The 17521-nt window shown below is 42.4% G+C and overlaps 1 protein-coding gene across 1 annotated transcript in view; it reads left to right on the top strand.

Moving 5' to 3' along the window:
* Positions 1-6226, top strand: part of rasgrf2b (Ras protein-specific guanine nucleotide-releasing factor 2b) — a 220075-nt gene extending 213849 nt beyond the window's left edge. Inside the window, exon 26 of the mRNA XM_055631130.1 lies at positions 1712-6226. Within this exon, the coding sequence (XP_055487105.1) occupies positions 1712-1804 (93 nt within the window). The 3' untranslated portion in view covers positions 1805-6226. The remainder of the gene's footprint in view (positions 1-1711) is intronic.
* Positions 6227-17521: the final 11295 nt, after the last annotated feature.

Raw genomic sequence — 17521 nt, 5'->3', positions numbered from 1 at the left:
TGCGCTGCCATTGTTGAACACACCTCTTCCTGATTTTAAACCACATTCTGGAGAATGCAGGAGGTGATGATGGAGGCAGAAACTATAGTAGCGCTTAAGAGGTTTTTTGGATAGGCACATGGGAATAGAGGGATATGGACCATGTATAGACAGATGGCATCATGTTTGGCACAAAAATTGTGGGCCACAGTGTCTGTTCCTGTGCTGTAGTGTGCAATGTTCTTTGTAAGAAGGGTACTGGTGTACTATAATTGAGCTACTCTTTTTAGGGATCTTATACTTTGAGGGCTTTGTCACCATTGCTAATTGAGGGAGTACATTCTTGCTATGGAGGGAGTGCAGCGTAGGGTCACCAGGTTAATTCCCAGGATGGCGGGACTGTCATATGGTGAAAGAATAGATCATCTGGGCTTGTATTCACTGTAATTTAGAAGGATGAGAGGGAATCTTATAGAAGCATATAAAATTCTTAAGGGATTGGACAGGCTAGATGCAGAAAAAAATGTTCGCCATGTTGGGGGAGTGCAGAATCAGGGATCACAGTTTAGGCAGGCCATTTAGGACTGAGATGAGGAAAAACTTGTTCCGCCAGGGAGTTGTGCATCTGCGGAATTCTCTGCCACAGAAGGCAGTGGAAGCCAAATCATTGAATGTATTCAACAGAGAGCTCTTAGGGCTAGCAGAATCAAGGGATTTGGGAAGAAAGCAGGAACGGGGTACTGATTCTGGATGATCAGCCATGATCATATTGAATGGCAGTGCTGGCTCGAAAGGCTGAAGGGCCTACTCCTGCACCTATTTTCTATTTTCTATGTTTCTATGTAATAGAAAAGGTACTGAAGCTATGTACGTATAAGCTGAGAAACATGTTAAAGTGAATGGGAGAAGCCTTCACAAGTGTAAAATCCACTGGAAAGCAGTTTCTCTTTGCTGAAAGAATATTATTTACATTCCAACCATTTTGTCCAGAGTATTTCCTCAGCCACTGATTATTTCTAGATAATTTGTTCAATAAAACACTGTACAGGTCCTCCCCAGGTTATAAATACACAGTTTATGACCATCCTTGCATATGGATGAGTTTCAATAATGACCTACATGCATTTGTTCCTACAACTAGTTACCTCTCTCTACACTTTTAGTAATCGTTCTTCATTATCAGTCCATAAAATATAGGAACAGAATTAGGCCATTTTCCCATTCGAATCTGCTCCGCAATTCAATTATGGCTGATCTATCTCTCCCTCCTAACCCCATATTCCTGCCTTCTTCCCATAACTCCTATTCTACCGCCTTCTCCCCGTAAACTTTGATGCCCTTACTAATCAAGAAACTATCAATCTATGTTTTAAAAATACCCAATGACTTGGTCTCCACAGCCATCTGTGGCAATGAATTCCACGGATTCACCTCCCTCTGGCTAAAGAAAATCCTCCTCACTTCAATTCTGAAGGTACGTCCTTTTATTCTGAGGCTGTGCCCTCTGATCCTAGATTCTCCCACTGTGTCATGTCCTTTCGATGGCATTCATCACAATACTGTGGAGGAATGAACACCTTTTCGAGTGATTTTGTGTACTTTCTGACGCGTACAAAATCGACTTCCAGCCAAACATAAAAACAGAACCCATTTGTCGCCCGGGGCCGGCCTGTATACTTTACTATTGTTCCTTGAGTTACTGTCTTTGACATTTACTTGTTTGATATTGTAGGTCATTCAATACTTACTTGACAAAACAATTATTATGGATGAAGACACATTGTATGAGCTCTCCTTAAAAATTGAACCCAGGCTTCCTGCATGAGAGGCGGCATTTTTTTTGTGGCTGCAGAGGTGCAGCCGCTTAGTGTAACAACCCAGAGTGTACGTGCCATGCCCTTTGGAGTGCGACTTCTCTACCCAAGGAAAAGGTGAGCTTGAGATTTCCTAAGGAAAGGACAGAAAGTTACGGGAAGATTGCCTGCCTATTGCATACTGGAAGATGGTGAACTACTGCTTGGGATGAATGATATTCAGGATAACAATGTTCTGGGAAGAATGCTTGAGCGGAACGGAAAAAGGGATGAAGTTAAAATGGAAGTTACATAATACTTATTAAAAAAATTTATAAAAATGGTCACACCCCATCACAGTGTGCAGAACTGATGTTGAGCATTGAGACAAATGGAGCAAGGTAAAGCAAGTTATTTTCTTCCTAGGAACCATTGTGGCAGCCTTATTGGTTTTGGGGGCTTATCAGATTTCTGTGGGGCAGGGGTGTTGTGTTACCTGTCCATCTATGAGTCACGAAATGTGAAAGGCTTCCAAATTCTCCAAGCAAAATTCATTTCTAATCATCATTTTGGAGGAATCCATTGTTAGTGATACAGAGAAAAGCAAGAGTGACAGTGAGGTGGCATTGCAGTTCTTCGAGGCTTAAAGAACCTTCGGACCAGTTGAAAAGGTTCTGATATCCAAGTAAAGACAGAAGATAATTCTAATGACATGAGTTTAAAACACAAAGACCTGCTTCCCACAACATCACAGCTTTCACTTGCCTGGGACCATTCTTAAAATTACATGTAACACCAAAATACTGACTTAAAGGTATCACAACTTGACTGTTCAACATCCCTCAGCTTTGTAGGTTGTATTTTGAAATGTTCTGTATTAACTTTCTCAGTGAAATGTTGGATGTTTTTAATATATACTGATATTTAATCACTTCTTGTTTGAGTTGTACAAAGCTTTGTGTGGTGCTGCTTTTTCCCCTGTGTTTTCTATGTCTAACATCCCAATGACCCAGTGATCTGAAATTCAAAGCTCTCACTGTCAATGAAAAGGCTGGAGTAAATAATCGCTTACTGACTAACAATATTTTGAAACACTTTCTTGGAATAATCATGAATTTCAGAATCTGAATCAATATCAGAATCAGAATCACACTTTATTCGCCAAGTATGTTTTGGAACATATGAGGAATTTCATTGGCCAGGTCAGTCATACAATTAAAAGTAACAGATCACTTCAAAAATACATTTTAACATGAACATCCACCATAGTGACTCCTACACATTCCTCACTGTGATGGAAGACGAAATAAAGTTCAAGTCCTACGCTTAGTTCTTCCTCAGTCATGGGCCTCAAGATTGATGAGACGATCATGACTCCCATAGCCGGCGGCGTTCACACCCTCCGCGTCGAGGTGATCATAATAATAGTAATAACAATGCATATGCTTTTTCTTTAAAACGGATTATTTGAAAACAGAATGCTCCTCAGTGTAAAAGATTTTCCACGGCTGACTTCTACAAATCCCATCTTAAAAGATGATTTTAAACATGAATTGATTCAATGAACAATGAATGACTGTGACCCATTTCAAATACTTAATTCATTGGAAACACACTTAGAATGATATCTTTACTGCAGCAATTACTATTATCTTTGTAGTTAAGTTAGTTAGTTTCACGTGCAGCATTTGTGGAAAATACTTCACAATATCTAGCTGTATAAATGTAAATCATTGAGTCACAGAGAGATACAGTGTGGAAACATGTACTTTTCCAAACTTGCCCACACCGGCCAACAATGTCTCGGCTACACAAGTCCCACTTGCCTGCGCTTGGTCCATATCCCTCCAAACCTGTCCTATCCATGTACCTGTCTAACAGTTTCTTAAACGTTACAATAGTCCCAGCCTCAACTTCCTCCTCTGGCAGCTTGTCCCATACACCCACCACCCTTTGTGTGGAAAAAGTTACCCCTCAGATTCCTATTAAATCTTTTCCCCTTCGCCTTAAACTTATGCCCCCTGGTCCTTGATTCACCTACTCTGGTCAAGAATCTCTGTGCATCTACCCCATCTATTCCTCTCATGATTTTATGTACCTCTATAAGATCTCCCCTCATCCTCCTGCGCTTCAAGGAATAAAGGCACAGCCTAAATCGCTACGAATTAACCTTAATCCACACCAGCTGCTTCTGATTTACGGAAAATATGGTACTAGCTTGGAGATTCTATTGTTTTGTTTCAGGTGAGTGACATTGCAAAAAGTTATCGTTATATTTTACGAACAATAAATTTGACAGGACGGCAAGTTCAAAACAAAGACACCTTTAATTAATAAATGCTCAGGGAGTTTAATTGATAATGTACTGAAGTCAACTAGTTACAGGTAATACTCATTTTAACAACTTTTTATTGGATTAATTTAAGCAGCTACAATTGATGGATCTGAATGTTTTAGTTATGTGCTTATGATCAAATGTAACCAATTAATGAATGACCCCAAAGACTACAATGTCTAACATTGAAAGCCTGTTAGACAACGTAGTCACAGCAACCAAGCGGGTGACCATTTAATGGCTCTCTCAAACGTGACAGAATGTAAGGCAAGCTAATAGAAACTTGAAAAATGAATGAAGCTGACTGTTTATTTGGAAGAATTTTAACATCCAGATGCCAGCTGTAATGCCTTGTTATAGACTCTTCCATTCTTTCTGCAATCATAGTCTTCTTGGGTCATGCCAGTATTTTGCACACTTTTCGATATGATGATCTGACTGTATCTCACCTCGCTATAGAAGGAAGAACTATACGAGGAGAATGGAGGGGACATTAGAAACTGAGAATGAAGAGAGAATGCAAAATACAGATGCAGGTGTAGTCTCGCTCATTTAAGTCAGTAATATGAGTGTAGCCTGGCCAGTGCAGAACAACTTATTGCCTGGTGGCTGAAGTTTAAATGTAAGTTATGCAGAAAACTGAAAACATCCCTGTTTCCACCATCTTTATCTTAAATGTTTTGCTTTATGATTCAGTTTCTGCCCAGGAAATAGCCCACTCATCCAGCTCCTGATTGCACTGGGCCCATTCATCCTTTGAACAGCATAGCACCTGAACAGGCCCACAATGTCTGTGCCGAACATAATGTCAAGGTGAACTAATCTTGTATGTTCTCCCCATGATCTGTGTGGGTTTTATCCAAGATCCGCGGTTTCCTCCCACACTCCAATGACGTACAGGTTTGTAGGTTAATTGGCTTGGTATAATTGTTAAATTGTCCCTAGTGTGTGTGGGGATCGTTGGTTAGTGTGGACTCGGTGGGCCGAAGGGCCTGTTTCCGCGTTGTATCTCTTAATGTAAATTAAACCGATCTAAAAGCCTTTTAGATGCCACCATTGCATCTACTTCCATGACCACATCTGGCAGTTCATTGCAGGCACCCACTTGTGCAAAAGAAAAACTTGCCCCACTCAGCTCCTTTAAACTTGCCCCACTCACCTTCAAGCTCTGCTCTCTCATCTTTGATGTTTCCACCCTGAGGATTTCTGGTAAACCTCTTCTGCACCTTCTCCATACACTGCCAGCAGAGATAAGGCAATGGAGTGGAAGCTGAGACAAGGTATTTCAAACAGTAACTTTATGGGAAACGGCCATTCCAGACGATTCCTAGAATGGTCTTTAAATGCATCAGTGGTCAAAATCCTGAAATTCTCTCACCTGAGTGTATTAGTCTGTAGCACAGAGATTTTATTGATTAAAAGAAAACAACTAAGCATAAAAACAGTTTACAATGTAAAGAAAACTTATTTTCAATGCTTAAATAATAACGGCATCAAGTTAAAATGGAGCACAAAAACAGAACATAAATGAAGCGCAGGTAATTTGATTAAACTAATCTATGATGGTATTTATGATCGACCTGAACCTGCGGCACTCAGATTCATCATCTCCATCCCTGTAATCATTCACTCCCTAATGTCTTCCTTAAAGACATAATTTGGCTGAACTACAGTAGCTTGCAAAGGTTTTCATACCCCTTGAACTTTTCCACATTTTGTCACGTTACAACCACAAATGTAAATGTATTTTATTGGGATTTTATGTGATAGACCAACACAAAGTGGTGCGTAATTGTGAAGTGGACGGAAAATGATACATGGTTTTCAAATTTTTTTACAAATAAAAAACTGAAAAGTGTGGTGTGCAAAAGTATTTAGCCCCCCTGAGTTAATACTTTGTAGAACCACCTTTCGCTGCAATTACGCTCAAGCTCAGTCAGATTGGATGGAGAGTGTCTGTGAACGTCAATTTTCAAGTCTTGCCAGAGATTCTCAATTGGATTTAGGTCTGGACTGACTGGGCCATTCTAACACATGAATATGCTTTGATCTAAACCATTCCATTGTAGCTCTGGCTGTATGTTTAGGGTCGTTGTCCTGCTGGAAGGTGAACCTCCACCCCAGTCTCAAGTCTTTTGCAGACTCTTTTGCAGACTCTAACAGGTTTTCTTCCAAGATTGCCCTGTATTTGGCTCCATCCATCTTCCAATCAACTCTGACCAGCTTCCCTGTCCCTGCTGAAGAAAAGCATCCCCACAGTGGGGATGGTGTGTTCAGGGTGATGTGCAGTGTCAGTTTTCCGCCACACATAGCATTTTGCATTTAGGCCAAAAACTTCAATTTTGGTCTCATCTGACCAGAGCACCTTCCTCCACATGTTTGCTGTGTCCCCCACATGGCTTGTGGCAAACTGCAAACGGGACTTCTTATGGCTTTTTTTCAACAATGGCTTTCTTCTTGCCACTCTTCCATAAAGGCCCGATTTGTGGAGTGCACGACTAATAGTTGTTCTGTGGACAGATTCTCCCACCTGAGCTGTGGATCTCTGCAGCTCCTCCAGAGTTACCATGGGCCTGCTTCTTTGATCAATGCTCTCCTTGCCCGGCCTGTCAGTTTAGGTGGACGGCCATGTCTTGGTAGGTTTGCACTTGTGCCATACTCTTTCCATTTTCGGATGATGGATTGAACAGTGCTCCGTGAGATGTTCAAAGCTTGGGATATTTTTTTATAACCTAACCCTGCTTTAAACTTCTCCACAACTTTATCCCTGACCTGTCTGTTGTGTTCCTTGGGCTTCATGATGCTGTTTGTTCACTAATGTTCTCTAACAAACCTCTGACGCCTTCACAGAACAGCTGTATTTATACTGAGATTAGATTACACACACGTGGACTCTATTTACTAATTAGGTGACTTCTGAAGGCAATTGGTTGCACTGTATTTTATTTAGGGGTATCAGAGTAAAGGGGGCTGAATGCTTTTGCACGCCGCACTTTTCAGTTTTTTATTTGTAAAAAAATGTGAAAACCATGCATCATTTTCCTTCCACTTAACAATTATGCTCCACTTTGTGTTGGTCTATCACATAAAATCCCAATAAAATACATTTACATTTGTGGTTGTAACGTGACAAAATGTGGAAAAGTTCAAGTGTTATGAATACTTTTGCAAGCCACTGTATCCACTGTGGAAATGAATTCCTTGCGACAGAGGTTCACCTGCATCTCCTCCAAACTCATCGATTGCATCCGCTGCTCTAGATGTCAGCTGATCTACATCGGTGAGACCAAGCGTAGGCTTGGCGATCGTTTCGCCGAACACCTCTGCTCGGTCCGCATTAACCAACCTGACCTCCCGGTGGCTCAGCACTTCAACTCCCCCTTCCATTCCGTATCCGACCTCTCTGTCCTGGGTCTCCTCCAAGGCCAGAGCGAGCACCACTGGAAATTGGAGGAACAACAACTCATATTCCGCTTGGGGAGTCTGCATCCTGGGGGCATGAACATTGAATTCTCCCAATTTTGTTAGCCCTTGTTATCTCCTCCCCTTCCTATCTCTCCCTCAGCCCTTGGGCTCCTCTTCCTTTTTCCTTTCTTCTCCCCGCCCCCCAACCCCCATCAGTCTGAAGAAAGGTTTTGGCCCGAAACGTTTCCTATTTCCTTCGCTCCATAGATGCTGCTGCACCCGCTGAGTTTCTCCAGCATTTTTGTCTACCTTCGATTTTCCAGCATCTGCAGTTCCTTCTTAAACTCCTTGCTAAAGTAGTTTTTCCTGAATTCTTAACAGAATTTCCCTATGATAGTTTTAAGTTGACGGTCTCTAAGTTTGGTTGCAAATGGAACCAGTCTCTGTATCCTTTACACTTTTTAATAAAAACAATTTAAATGTCTTTAATGATCTCCATCCATCAACAATCCCTTCTCCATTGGAAAGTGACCAAGTATGTTCAGCATTTTCAGTTAATATCAACCTTAAAGTGCTTGTATCATCCTTGTAAACATTTCTTGCTTCTTTTCCTGACCCCCTAAACCATTTTTATACCTGGTGATGAACATGTACACCATATTCCAAGTGTTGGCACTTTTAAGGTTTAGTATAAGGATAGCATATCTGTGAGTTTCTTTTTCTGAATTCCCTTGGATTTTATGCAATGTACAATCAACACTTGTCTGCATTTGTCCTGGTTTAGTTTAGGTTTGTTTCGAGATACAGTGTGGAAACAAGTCGACCATCAATTGCCTGTGTTCTGTACACAAGTTCTATGTTGCATCCTGCGCACTAGGGGCAATTTACAGAAGCCAATTAACCTACAAACCTGAGATGGACACAAAATGCTGGAGTAACTCAGGCAGCATCTCTGGAGAAAAATAATAGGTATTCCCTCTCTCCAGAGATGCTGCTTGAACCGCTGAGTTACTCCAGTACTTTGTGTCTGTCTTTGGTTTAAACCAGCATCTGCAGTTCCTTTATACACATAACATACAAACCTGCACGTATTTGGAATGCGAGAGGAAACCAGAGCACCCGGAGAAAATCCACGCAGTCACAGGGAGAATGTCCAAACTCTGCACAGACAGCATGCGTAGTCTTGGGTCTCTGGCGTTGAGAGGCACTGTGGCACCCTGGTCTTATGATGCTTCTGTACAAACGCCACTTACGCTCAAAGATTATGGAGGACTTGCCTCGCTCCTCTGCTTAATTCGGTGCCTGACCCATCAGATTCTTCAACCTGAAAGACCCAGATACAAGGCCTAATGACAATTCCTGGTCTGGATGTCCTTCTATTGCTAAGTTTTCATTTAGCAAAACTAAAGGAAACTGAGGAGTGAATATCTGCCCAACATTCTCATGCCCTGCAAAAGCACAATGTTGCAGACACTACAAATACAAAATAAAAACAGAAAATGCCAGAAATAGTCAGCAGCAGCACCTGCGGAGAGAGGAACCAAGCTAAAATGACAGGTGACTAGCCTTTTATAAAATAAAAGTTGTAGGGCAAGGGAAGAGGGTGAGATCTTGCATTCGGTTGGGACAGCTATCTAGTTTAGTTTATTGTCACATGTAACGAGGTACAGTGAAATGCTTTTGTAGCATGCTAACCAGTCAGCGGGAAGACAATAGATGATTACAATCGAGCCATTCACAGTGGACAGATACATGATAAAGGGAATTACCTGAATAACGTTTAGTGCAAGATAAAGCAAGCAACCTCCGATCAAAGATAGTCTGATGTTCTCCAATGAGATGATAACTCAGGACTGCTCTCTAGTTGGGGTTGGATGGTTCAGTTGTCTGATAACAGCTGGGAAGAAACTCCCTGAATCTAGGTCTATGTTTTATATACCTTTTCCCCGATGGGAGAGGGGAGAAGAGCGAGTGGGAGGGGAGAAGAGGGAGTGGGAGGGGAGAAGAGGGAGTGGGAAGGGAGGAGTGCAGAGTCCATCAGAATCAACATGAAGAATTGCAGGTACTGGTTAATGTACAAAAGGACACAAAATGCTGCAGCCATTCAGCAGGTCAGGTCAGTAATTTCAGACCTAGGTGACATTACGGGTCTGAAGAAGGGACTCAACCCGAAACTTAACCTATCCACGTTCTCCAGAAATGCTGCCTGACCTGCTGCGTTACTCCAGCAATTTATTGTCCTTTTAACAATAGATGTGAGTTGACCTGTCCGTTTTCTCACCAAAATCGAACCTGATCTTACTAGTGTTGACAGTGAAGGAAAGCATTTCTCAGACAGGAAGGACAAATGATGGTAAGGTGGGATGGGGAGGTGTGAGCTAGGTGTGATTTTTTTTGTGTGGAGAACCACGGGAGTTAGTGATTGTGGAGTCGGCTTCAAAACAGTTCCAGCCGTTCCTTTGCTATCTTAGGACAATGTAGAAGCAGAGAAGAACCAGTCCCTTCACTCTTATGGACTCAGGAAAATAGGTAATGGGTGAAGTAAAAATAACATGAAAAAAAGTCTTACATTTTAAACATAAATCATCTCATACAAAGATGTGTTTTGCAAAATTATTTATTGATAGAATATTATGTAATACAATCGTGAAAATAATCACAGATGATTTCAGGATTATTTATAGCTTAAATATCTGTTGCATCATTTTAGAAAGAAACTCATGTTTAAAGATTAATCTGAATGATTTCTTTATGGATACAATATAAACAAGTCTACTAGTTCCCCTACTCTTTCATAAATATCTTGACTTTCATACATATTTCAAATAACTAAGGCTTCTAAATGACCTACACCAGTCGAGGATCGATAAAAGAATATTTCAGCTGCACAGAGAGAATTCAAACTAAACACCCCATTTGTCATTCTACAACATTGCTAACTAAGCATGTTTGTTGTTTTCAGTTATTGAGAATAAACCCTTGGAAATTAAATTGTTGAAGTGTCACTTCATCTAAAAAGCCATAATGAAACCAATGCTTCTGTGGTCACTTCTGTCTGAGTCAATGTCATGTTATGTTGGTTATTTCATTTGTCGTCTGTACTGAAATAAACTCAAGGTAAGATATTTATTTGTTAGGGATCTTTCAAGATTCAGTTTGGAATGTGTGTTGTGAGATTTAAAAAATATATATTACTGAATATATAAAAGTTTACTTCAAAATGCATTGTATGATTAAGAGAAACATGTTCCAAGAATTGCAGAGATTCTTTAAAAAGTCAAGGGCCTGTCCCACTTGGGCGTCATTTGCGCGTGTAGCGGCATCAAACGTGGTGAATAAGGCCAGACGTCAGGCAGGTTCAAGCAATAGTTTTATTCAGGTGTTACATGTTAAGTTGGTCCGCTAACGTAATTATCATTGCTGCTGTAGCTGAGCGAGGTTGTTCTCTCGGGCTCAGCTACCTGTTGACTCCCTTAAGTAAGCTTAAGTAGCAGGACACTCCCCCTAGCCCATGACGTCACATGCCAGCCCTCGTAGCTACTGACGAGGGTTCGATCATAAGTGGTCTGTGTATCATCTGACGCCACATTTACGCGACATCATTTACGCGTCACGACGCGCGGTGAGACATGGTGGCGTAGGTAGTGACACGCGCGTTGCCCCAAGATTTTGGGATTCGCAAAATCTTCGCGCACCACCTGAGTGACATGCACATGACGCCCAAGTGGGACAGGCCCTTAAGATTACACAATACCACAATGTCAGTAATTAGTTGTACATTAACCATTAATATTCAGTACATTCACTCGGTGTGCTTTTATTAGATTGTTCAGTGTGCTAAATATTAAACAGTAGATATCCACACTGTAAAATGTGTTTAAAGTGATATATTTTTGATGAATCCAGATTAAGTAAACTTTAGAAATTCCAAAACGATCTGCGATAAAATGGGATTATGCTAATGGAGAATCTAATTAATGGTATCCATTTCATTTGTCAAATTGTCCTTCATCCAAAATTGCAAAGAGCATCATTTTGATGTTTATCATAATGGATATTCAAACTGCTGATTGTTTCAGCATGTACCATTAGCATGACCTTTAGCCTATAACAATATGATCATTTTGTTAATGAGTGAATGCAAGTTAGAAGCTAGACTCTGAGACGTCATTAAATGCTGGTAATTTACTGTCGTTGTACAATATTTTAGTCAGTGCATCGTACAATGCTAGATTCTATGCCGGGCTTAAAAATTATTAAAGTGCACGTTTCGACAGATTGTACGATAACTTGAACTGTACATTAAATGTAAGTTGAATTGTACAAATTATAGCATGAAATTGTACAGATAATTGATCCTTGCATATAAAATAAATGCTTGCCTTTTGCTAGATAGCATTGGATTTTTCTTATTCAGTGTCAATTTTATTATTAATGTGTTATAATTTTTAAATATAAAAAATATATATAAATGGTACACCCATACGCAACGTACACAATCCAAGCAATAAGGTAGGTATTGTATAACAAAGAATGTGATTACAATCATGTTTCCTTTGGTTGTGTGGCAGCTTTTGAAGCTATGTTCTGATGACTGAATAAGGTGAGGAGCTCACAGGGTGGCAGGGTGGTGCAGCGGTAGAGCTGCTGCCTTATAGCGCCCGGGGCCTGGGTTTGATCCTGACTATGGGTGTGGTCTGTACAGATTTCTCCCCGTGATCTGCGTGGATTTTCTCCGAGATCTTTGTATTCTAGCCATACTCCAAAGACATACATGTTTGTAGGTTAATTGGCTTGGTGTAAAACGTGTGGGATAGTGTTAATGTGCGGGTACCGCTGGTCGGTGTCGACTCGGTGGGCCAGGTGGCCTGTTTCCACACTATATCTCTAAACTAAACTAGGCTAAAAATGAAAGGTAGACAAAAATGCTGGAGAAACTCAGCGGGTGAGACAGCATCTATGGAGCAAAGGAATAGGTGACGTTTTGGGTCGAGACCCTTCAGACTGATGTAAAAATTACATCAGGGGTGTAAAATCATGAGGGCAAGAGGCTGGGTGAATGTCCGCAGTCTTTTCCTCGGGTTTGGGAAATCAAGAACTAGAGGGCAAAGGTTTATGGTGAGAGGGGAAAGATTTAAGAGGAAGCTGAGGGGCAATTTTTTTGCACAGAAGAGGGTGGGTATATGGAACGAGTTGCCAGAGGAAGTAGTTCTATAACAACATTTAAAAGACACTTGGACAAGTACATGAATCATCAAAGACCCACACCATCCTGGCCACACACTCATCTCACCATTGCCATCAGGAAGAAGGTACAGGAGGCTGAAAACTATAACGTCCAGGTTCAGGAACAGCTTCTTCCCTGCAGCCATCAGGCTATTAAACACAACATCGAATAAGCTCTGAGCTCTGAACTGCAAAAGACTATATTATTATTGCACTATATTTAATATTTATTGAACTTTTTCTTCTTTTTCCCCCGTTATACATATTCACATATTCGGTTGTGCTGCAGCAAGTAAGAATTTAATACAAGTACACAACCTTTTATCCGAAAGCCTTGGGACCAGACACTTCTCGGATTTTGGAATTTTTCGGATTTCGGAAAGGAAGATTTTTAGCGTAGATTAGGTAGGTAGCGCGGGCGGCTTGAAAAGTCTGGAGCGGCTGCCTCCTCCCCGGAGACCGGGGAATCATTGTAAATCATTGCTTAAATGTTAGTCAGTTAGTTTGGAGGGATTTTATGTGGTGGTGGGGGGGGGGGGGAAAACTTTAATTCTTAGTCCCCTACCTGGTCGGAGAGGCGGGGAGCGGGCAATGCCTTACCAGGTCGCCGTGCAGTAAACTCCGGAGCTGGGGCTGTGGGCGTCCGGGCTGCGGGCGGCGCCAGTTGGAACTCCGACCCCGGCGAACTCTACTCCTGGCTGAGCGGCGCTCCAAATCCAGCGCGGCCTGCGGCCGGACGCCCGCAGCCCCAGCTCCGCGATGTTGGGAGTCGGCGGCCACAGCACTGGGATACCAGCGGGGAGCGGGCAATGCCTTACCGGGTCACCGTGCGGTAAGCTCTGGAGCGCTGTGGCCGCCGACTCCCAACATCGCGGAGCTGGGGCTGCGGGCGGCGCTGGATTTGGAGCCGCTACAGTAGTACAGACCTGGGTTGACCGTGGGTCGTTTCGGGTCATGTTTGGCACCAAACGCAAGCTTTGGTGTGCAGACGACATCCTGGAAAAAATGTCCCGTTTTCAGAGCTTTTCGGTTTCCGGAACTCTGGATAAAAGGTTGTGCACCTGTAGTCCCATCATACAACAATAAAACAATCTTGACTCTTGAATAGGGAAGGTTTAGAGGGATATGGGCCAAACACGGCAGGTGGGACTAGTGTATTTGGGGCATCTTGGTTGGAGTGGACGAGCTGGGCTAATGAGTCTGAAGAAGGGTCTCAACCCGAAACGTCACCCAGGAGATGCTCCCTGTCCCACTGAGTTACTCCAGCATTTTGTGTCTATCTTAATTGGACCAATGAGCCTTTTTCCGTGGTTGAGGCAGGTACAATATCAGATATTTGTCAAACTCAGGGGAAAACTTGGTCAGCATGAACAAGCTGGGTTGAAGGACCTGCTTCCATGCTGCTTGACTCTTTGTTCAAATTAATTATTGTTTTAGGGGCAGTTCAAGACAAATGGATGCTAAAATAAACCACGACTTTAGAAATGAAATATTTTTTCATACAAAAGGAAAATAAAAATTTGGTATAATCCTTTGAAAGCAATGGAGCTTGGGTAATTGGAATTGTCAAACTAAGATGATGCTCCTAGTGCTGAAGTAACTCAGCAGGTCAGGCAGCATCTCTGGAGAAAATGAATAGGTGACGTTTCCAGTTGTGTTTCCAGTTGCACAGAAAGATGCTTAAACCACATATGGTCTCGGCAAATGGAATAAAAGAATATGGGGGAAAAGCAGGAACGGTGTACTAATTTTGGATAATCTGCCATGGTCATATTGAATGGCAGTGATGGCTCGAAGGGCCGAATGGCCAACTTCTGCACCTATATTCTATGTTTCTATGAAAGTAGGTGTTACTTAGGCCAGTAATTACTGATAGCCTTGTAACAATGAGTACGTGTAACACAATCAATACTACATTATCAAGAAGAAGCAAGGACACTAGAAGTTCAGCCTCTGTGTGATCAGGAGGAACAAAGATGCTTCACTGGGCACCAGAAATGGATACTAGGCTCTCTCCAATTTCCACCAAAATCCTTCACAGCACATCCAAGATGTCAGTGTGTAGTTTCAAGGTCTGCTCTCTTGCTTGGCAGAGTGCATCTGATATTTTGAAAAGGCTGGTGGAAAGCAAATACATCCAATCGCTTTCAGTCATCAAAACTCTTGGATGGGTGAACTATGGGTTTGTCCTGATCTCCTGTAGACTGGTTAAAAACATTCCTTGTTATCATTGAGATTGGCTTGCAAATTTAGCTAAAACTGTTTTAACTGTAGTCTTGTGGCAATAATCTAGTGGCAGGTTGCTAGACAATCACTCAATTTCCAAGTAAAGCAAACTAAATGATACTTTTGATTTTTACTGTTGGTGGACTCACATCCGATACATGTTACAGAAAGACATAGAAATGGTGATGGAGATAGAGATGGAGATAGAGATAGTGATACAGATAGAGACTGAGAGGGAGATGGAGGTAGAAGTAGAGGTAGAGGTAGAGGTTTAGTTTAGAGATACAGCGCGGAAACAGACCCTTCGGCTCACCGAGTCCACGCCGACCAGCGATCCCCGCACATTAACACTGTCTTACGCAAACTAGGGCCAATTTACATTTGTTCCAAGCCAATTAACCTACAAACCTGTACATCTTTGGCGTGTGAGAGGAAACCGAAGATCTCAGGGAAAACCCACGCAGGTTATGGGGAGAACATACAAAGTCCGAACAGACAGCACCCGTAGTGCGCATCGAACCTGGGTCTCCGGCGCTACGAGCGCTGAAAGGCAGCAACTCTACCGCTGCGCCACCATGCTGCTGGTAGAGGTAGAGGTAAAGGTACAGGTGCGAGAGAGAGAAAGTGAGAGGAGAAAGATAAATGTTGCACCTCGAGAGTTGGGGCTCAACCCACAGAACTGTGAGTGGCGGAAGATTTTAGCCTGCATTTTCATTTGAAGTGACAGTAAACAGCATATCTCTCATTGTTTAATTAACCTAGAATGACCACCTATCAACATTGAAAGAAAACAACTGCAGATGCTTGGCTTCATTTGGCTGATCTCCAGGCGATTTCAATTGCCTGACCTCTTGTCCGTCTCTTGTTTCAGAGCAGCAAAGACTTACTTTGATAAACCGTAGTGATGTTGCTTTGCCTCAGCTGCGGTGGCCTCTCAGGGTGGCTAACAATGTTTTTAATTGCCATGGCAATCAATCTTTGCTCTCCATGGAGATGAAAAGTTCATGTGGATGGTAAAGTTGAAGCTGATAAAGGCCAAGGAATATTATTACACAATGGAGACAAAAACACACAAGCAAGCCTCTGGCATTGAGTCTCAGGATTTCCTCAGCATGGAGTCATAGAGTCATAGAGTGATACAGTGTGGAAATAGGCCATTTGGCCCAATCTGCCCACACCGGCCAACAATGTCCCAGCTATAGTCCCATCTGCCTATTATAACAGTGGTATAGTAGTGTTATGGTACTGTAACACTACTAACACTGTGTTAGGCCCAATAACACTGATGCGTTAATATGTTACTGTTTTGCTGACTGGTTCATGGCCTGGAAATGCATAAAAGCACAAAGTCAAGGATCAACAACAGTCGGACATTGATCAAACTTTCATTGATCAAACTTTCATTAATCAAACCGTCTGAAGAAGGGTTTCGGCCCGAAACGTTGCCTATTTCCTTCGCTCCATAGATGCTGCTGCACCGGCTGAGTTTCTCCAGCTTTTTTGTGTACCATTGATCAAACTTTACTGGACTTTATCTTGTACTAAACATTTTCACGTTGTTCCCTTTATCATGTATCTGTACACAGTGGATGGCTCGATTGTAATGATGTATTGACTTTCCGCTGACTGGTTAGCATGCAACAAAACCTTTTCACTGTACCTCAGCACATGTGAAAATAAACTAAACTAAGCTGAACTAAACTAAACTAAGCCAAACTAAACTAAACTAAACCAAACTAAACTAGCTGCTGGATCTTGGTGGTAGATTGCCAGCCTTGCTCTCTGCTCTAACAGGAACACAGTAGCCTGACCTCTTACTATCCCACTTTAAATAGACTCCCACTAATTCAGTCTGAAGAAGGGGGACAATGGATCAGCGTTCTCGTTGCGCCCCCCGTCAGTACCCAGGCTTGCCTGGGGAAGCCAATGATCCTTCCAGCAGACTAAATTCTACAAGACGACGCCTGAGAGCCAAGTCAAAGAATCCTAGTCATTATCCCAAAGCCGAAAGCAGCAACAACGACCAGCCTCAAGAGCACCTAGCATTTGGACCTGCTCTCCGAATACTACAACTGAATGTTGAAGGCCTCTCTGCAGCCAAGCGATGCCTCATCGAAGTCGTTGCACACCAACACTCCATTGACGTCATCTGTCTCCAAGAGACTCACGTTGGCACAGAGGAAGCGGGTCGTTACACCATCAATGGCTTTGACCTTCTTTGCTACGCTCCCCATGCCAAACATGGAAGTGCCACCTATGTGCGCTCCGAGATAGCTGAAGCAAGTCACCTGACCATAGCAAGTTTCTCGGATACCATAACTATTGGTGGTTTCCACATTGTCAATCTGTACAAGCCACCAAGTGCCAACTGGGATCTGCAAGTCCTACCCACCCTATCCCACCCTGCCATCTATGTGGGAGATTTTAACAGCCACCACCCTGACTGGGGTTACCCAGCAGTGGATCATGATGGGGAGGCACTTTCAGACTGGGCATCCAGAAATGACCTTGCTCTCATACACGACCCAAAACAAAGAGGAACATTCCACTCTGCCAG

Source organism: Leucoraja erinacea, chromosome 3, assembly GCF_028641065.1.
Source record: "Leucoraja erinacea ecotype New England chromosome 3, Leri_hhj_1, whole genome shotgun sequence".
Classification (NCBI taxonomy): Eukaryota; Metazoa; Chordata; class Chondrichthyes; order Rajiformes; family Rajidae; genus Leucoraja; species Leucoraja erinaceus.
This window is presented reverse-complemented; position numbering and strand designations above follow the sequence as displayed.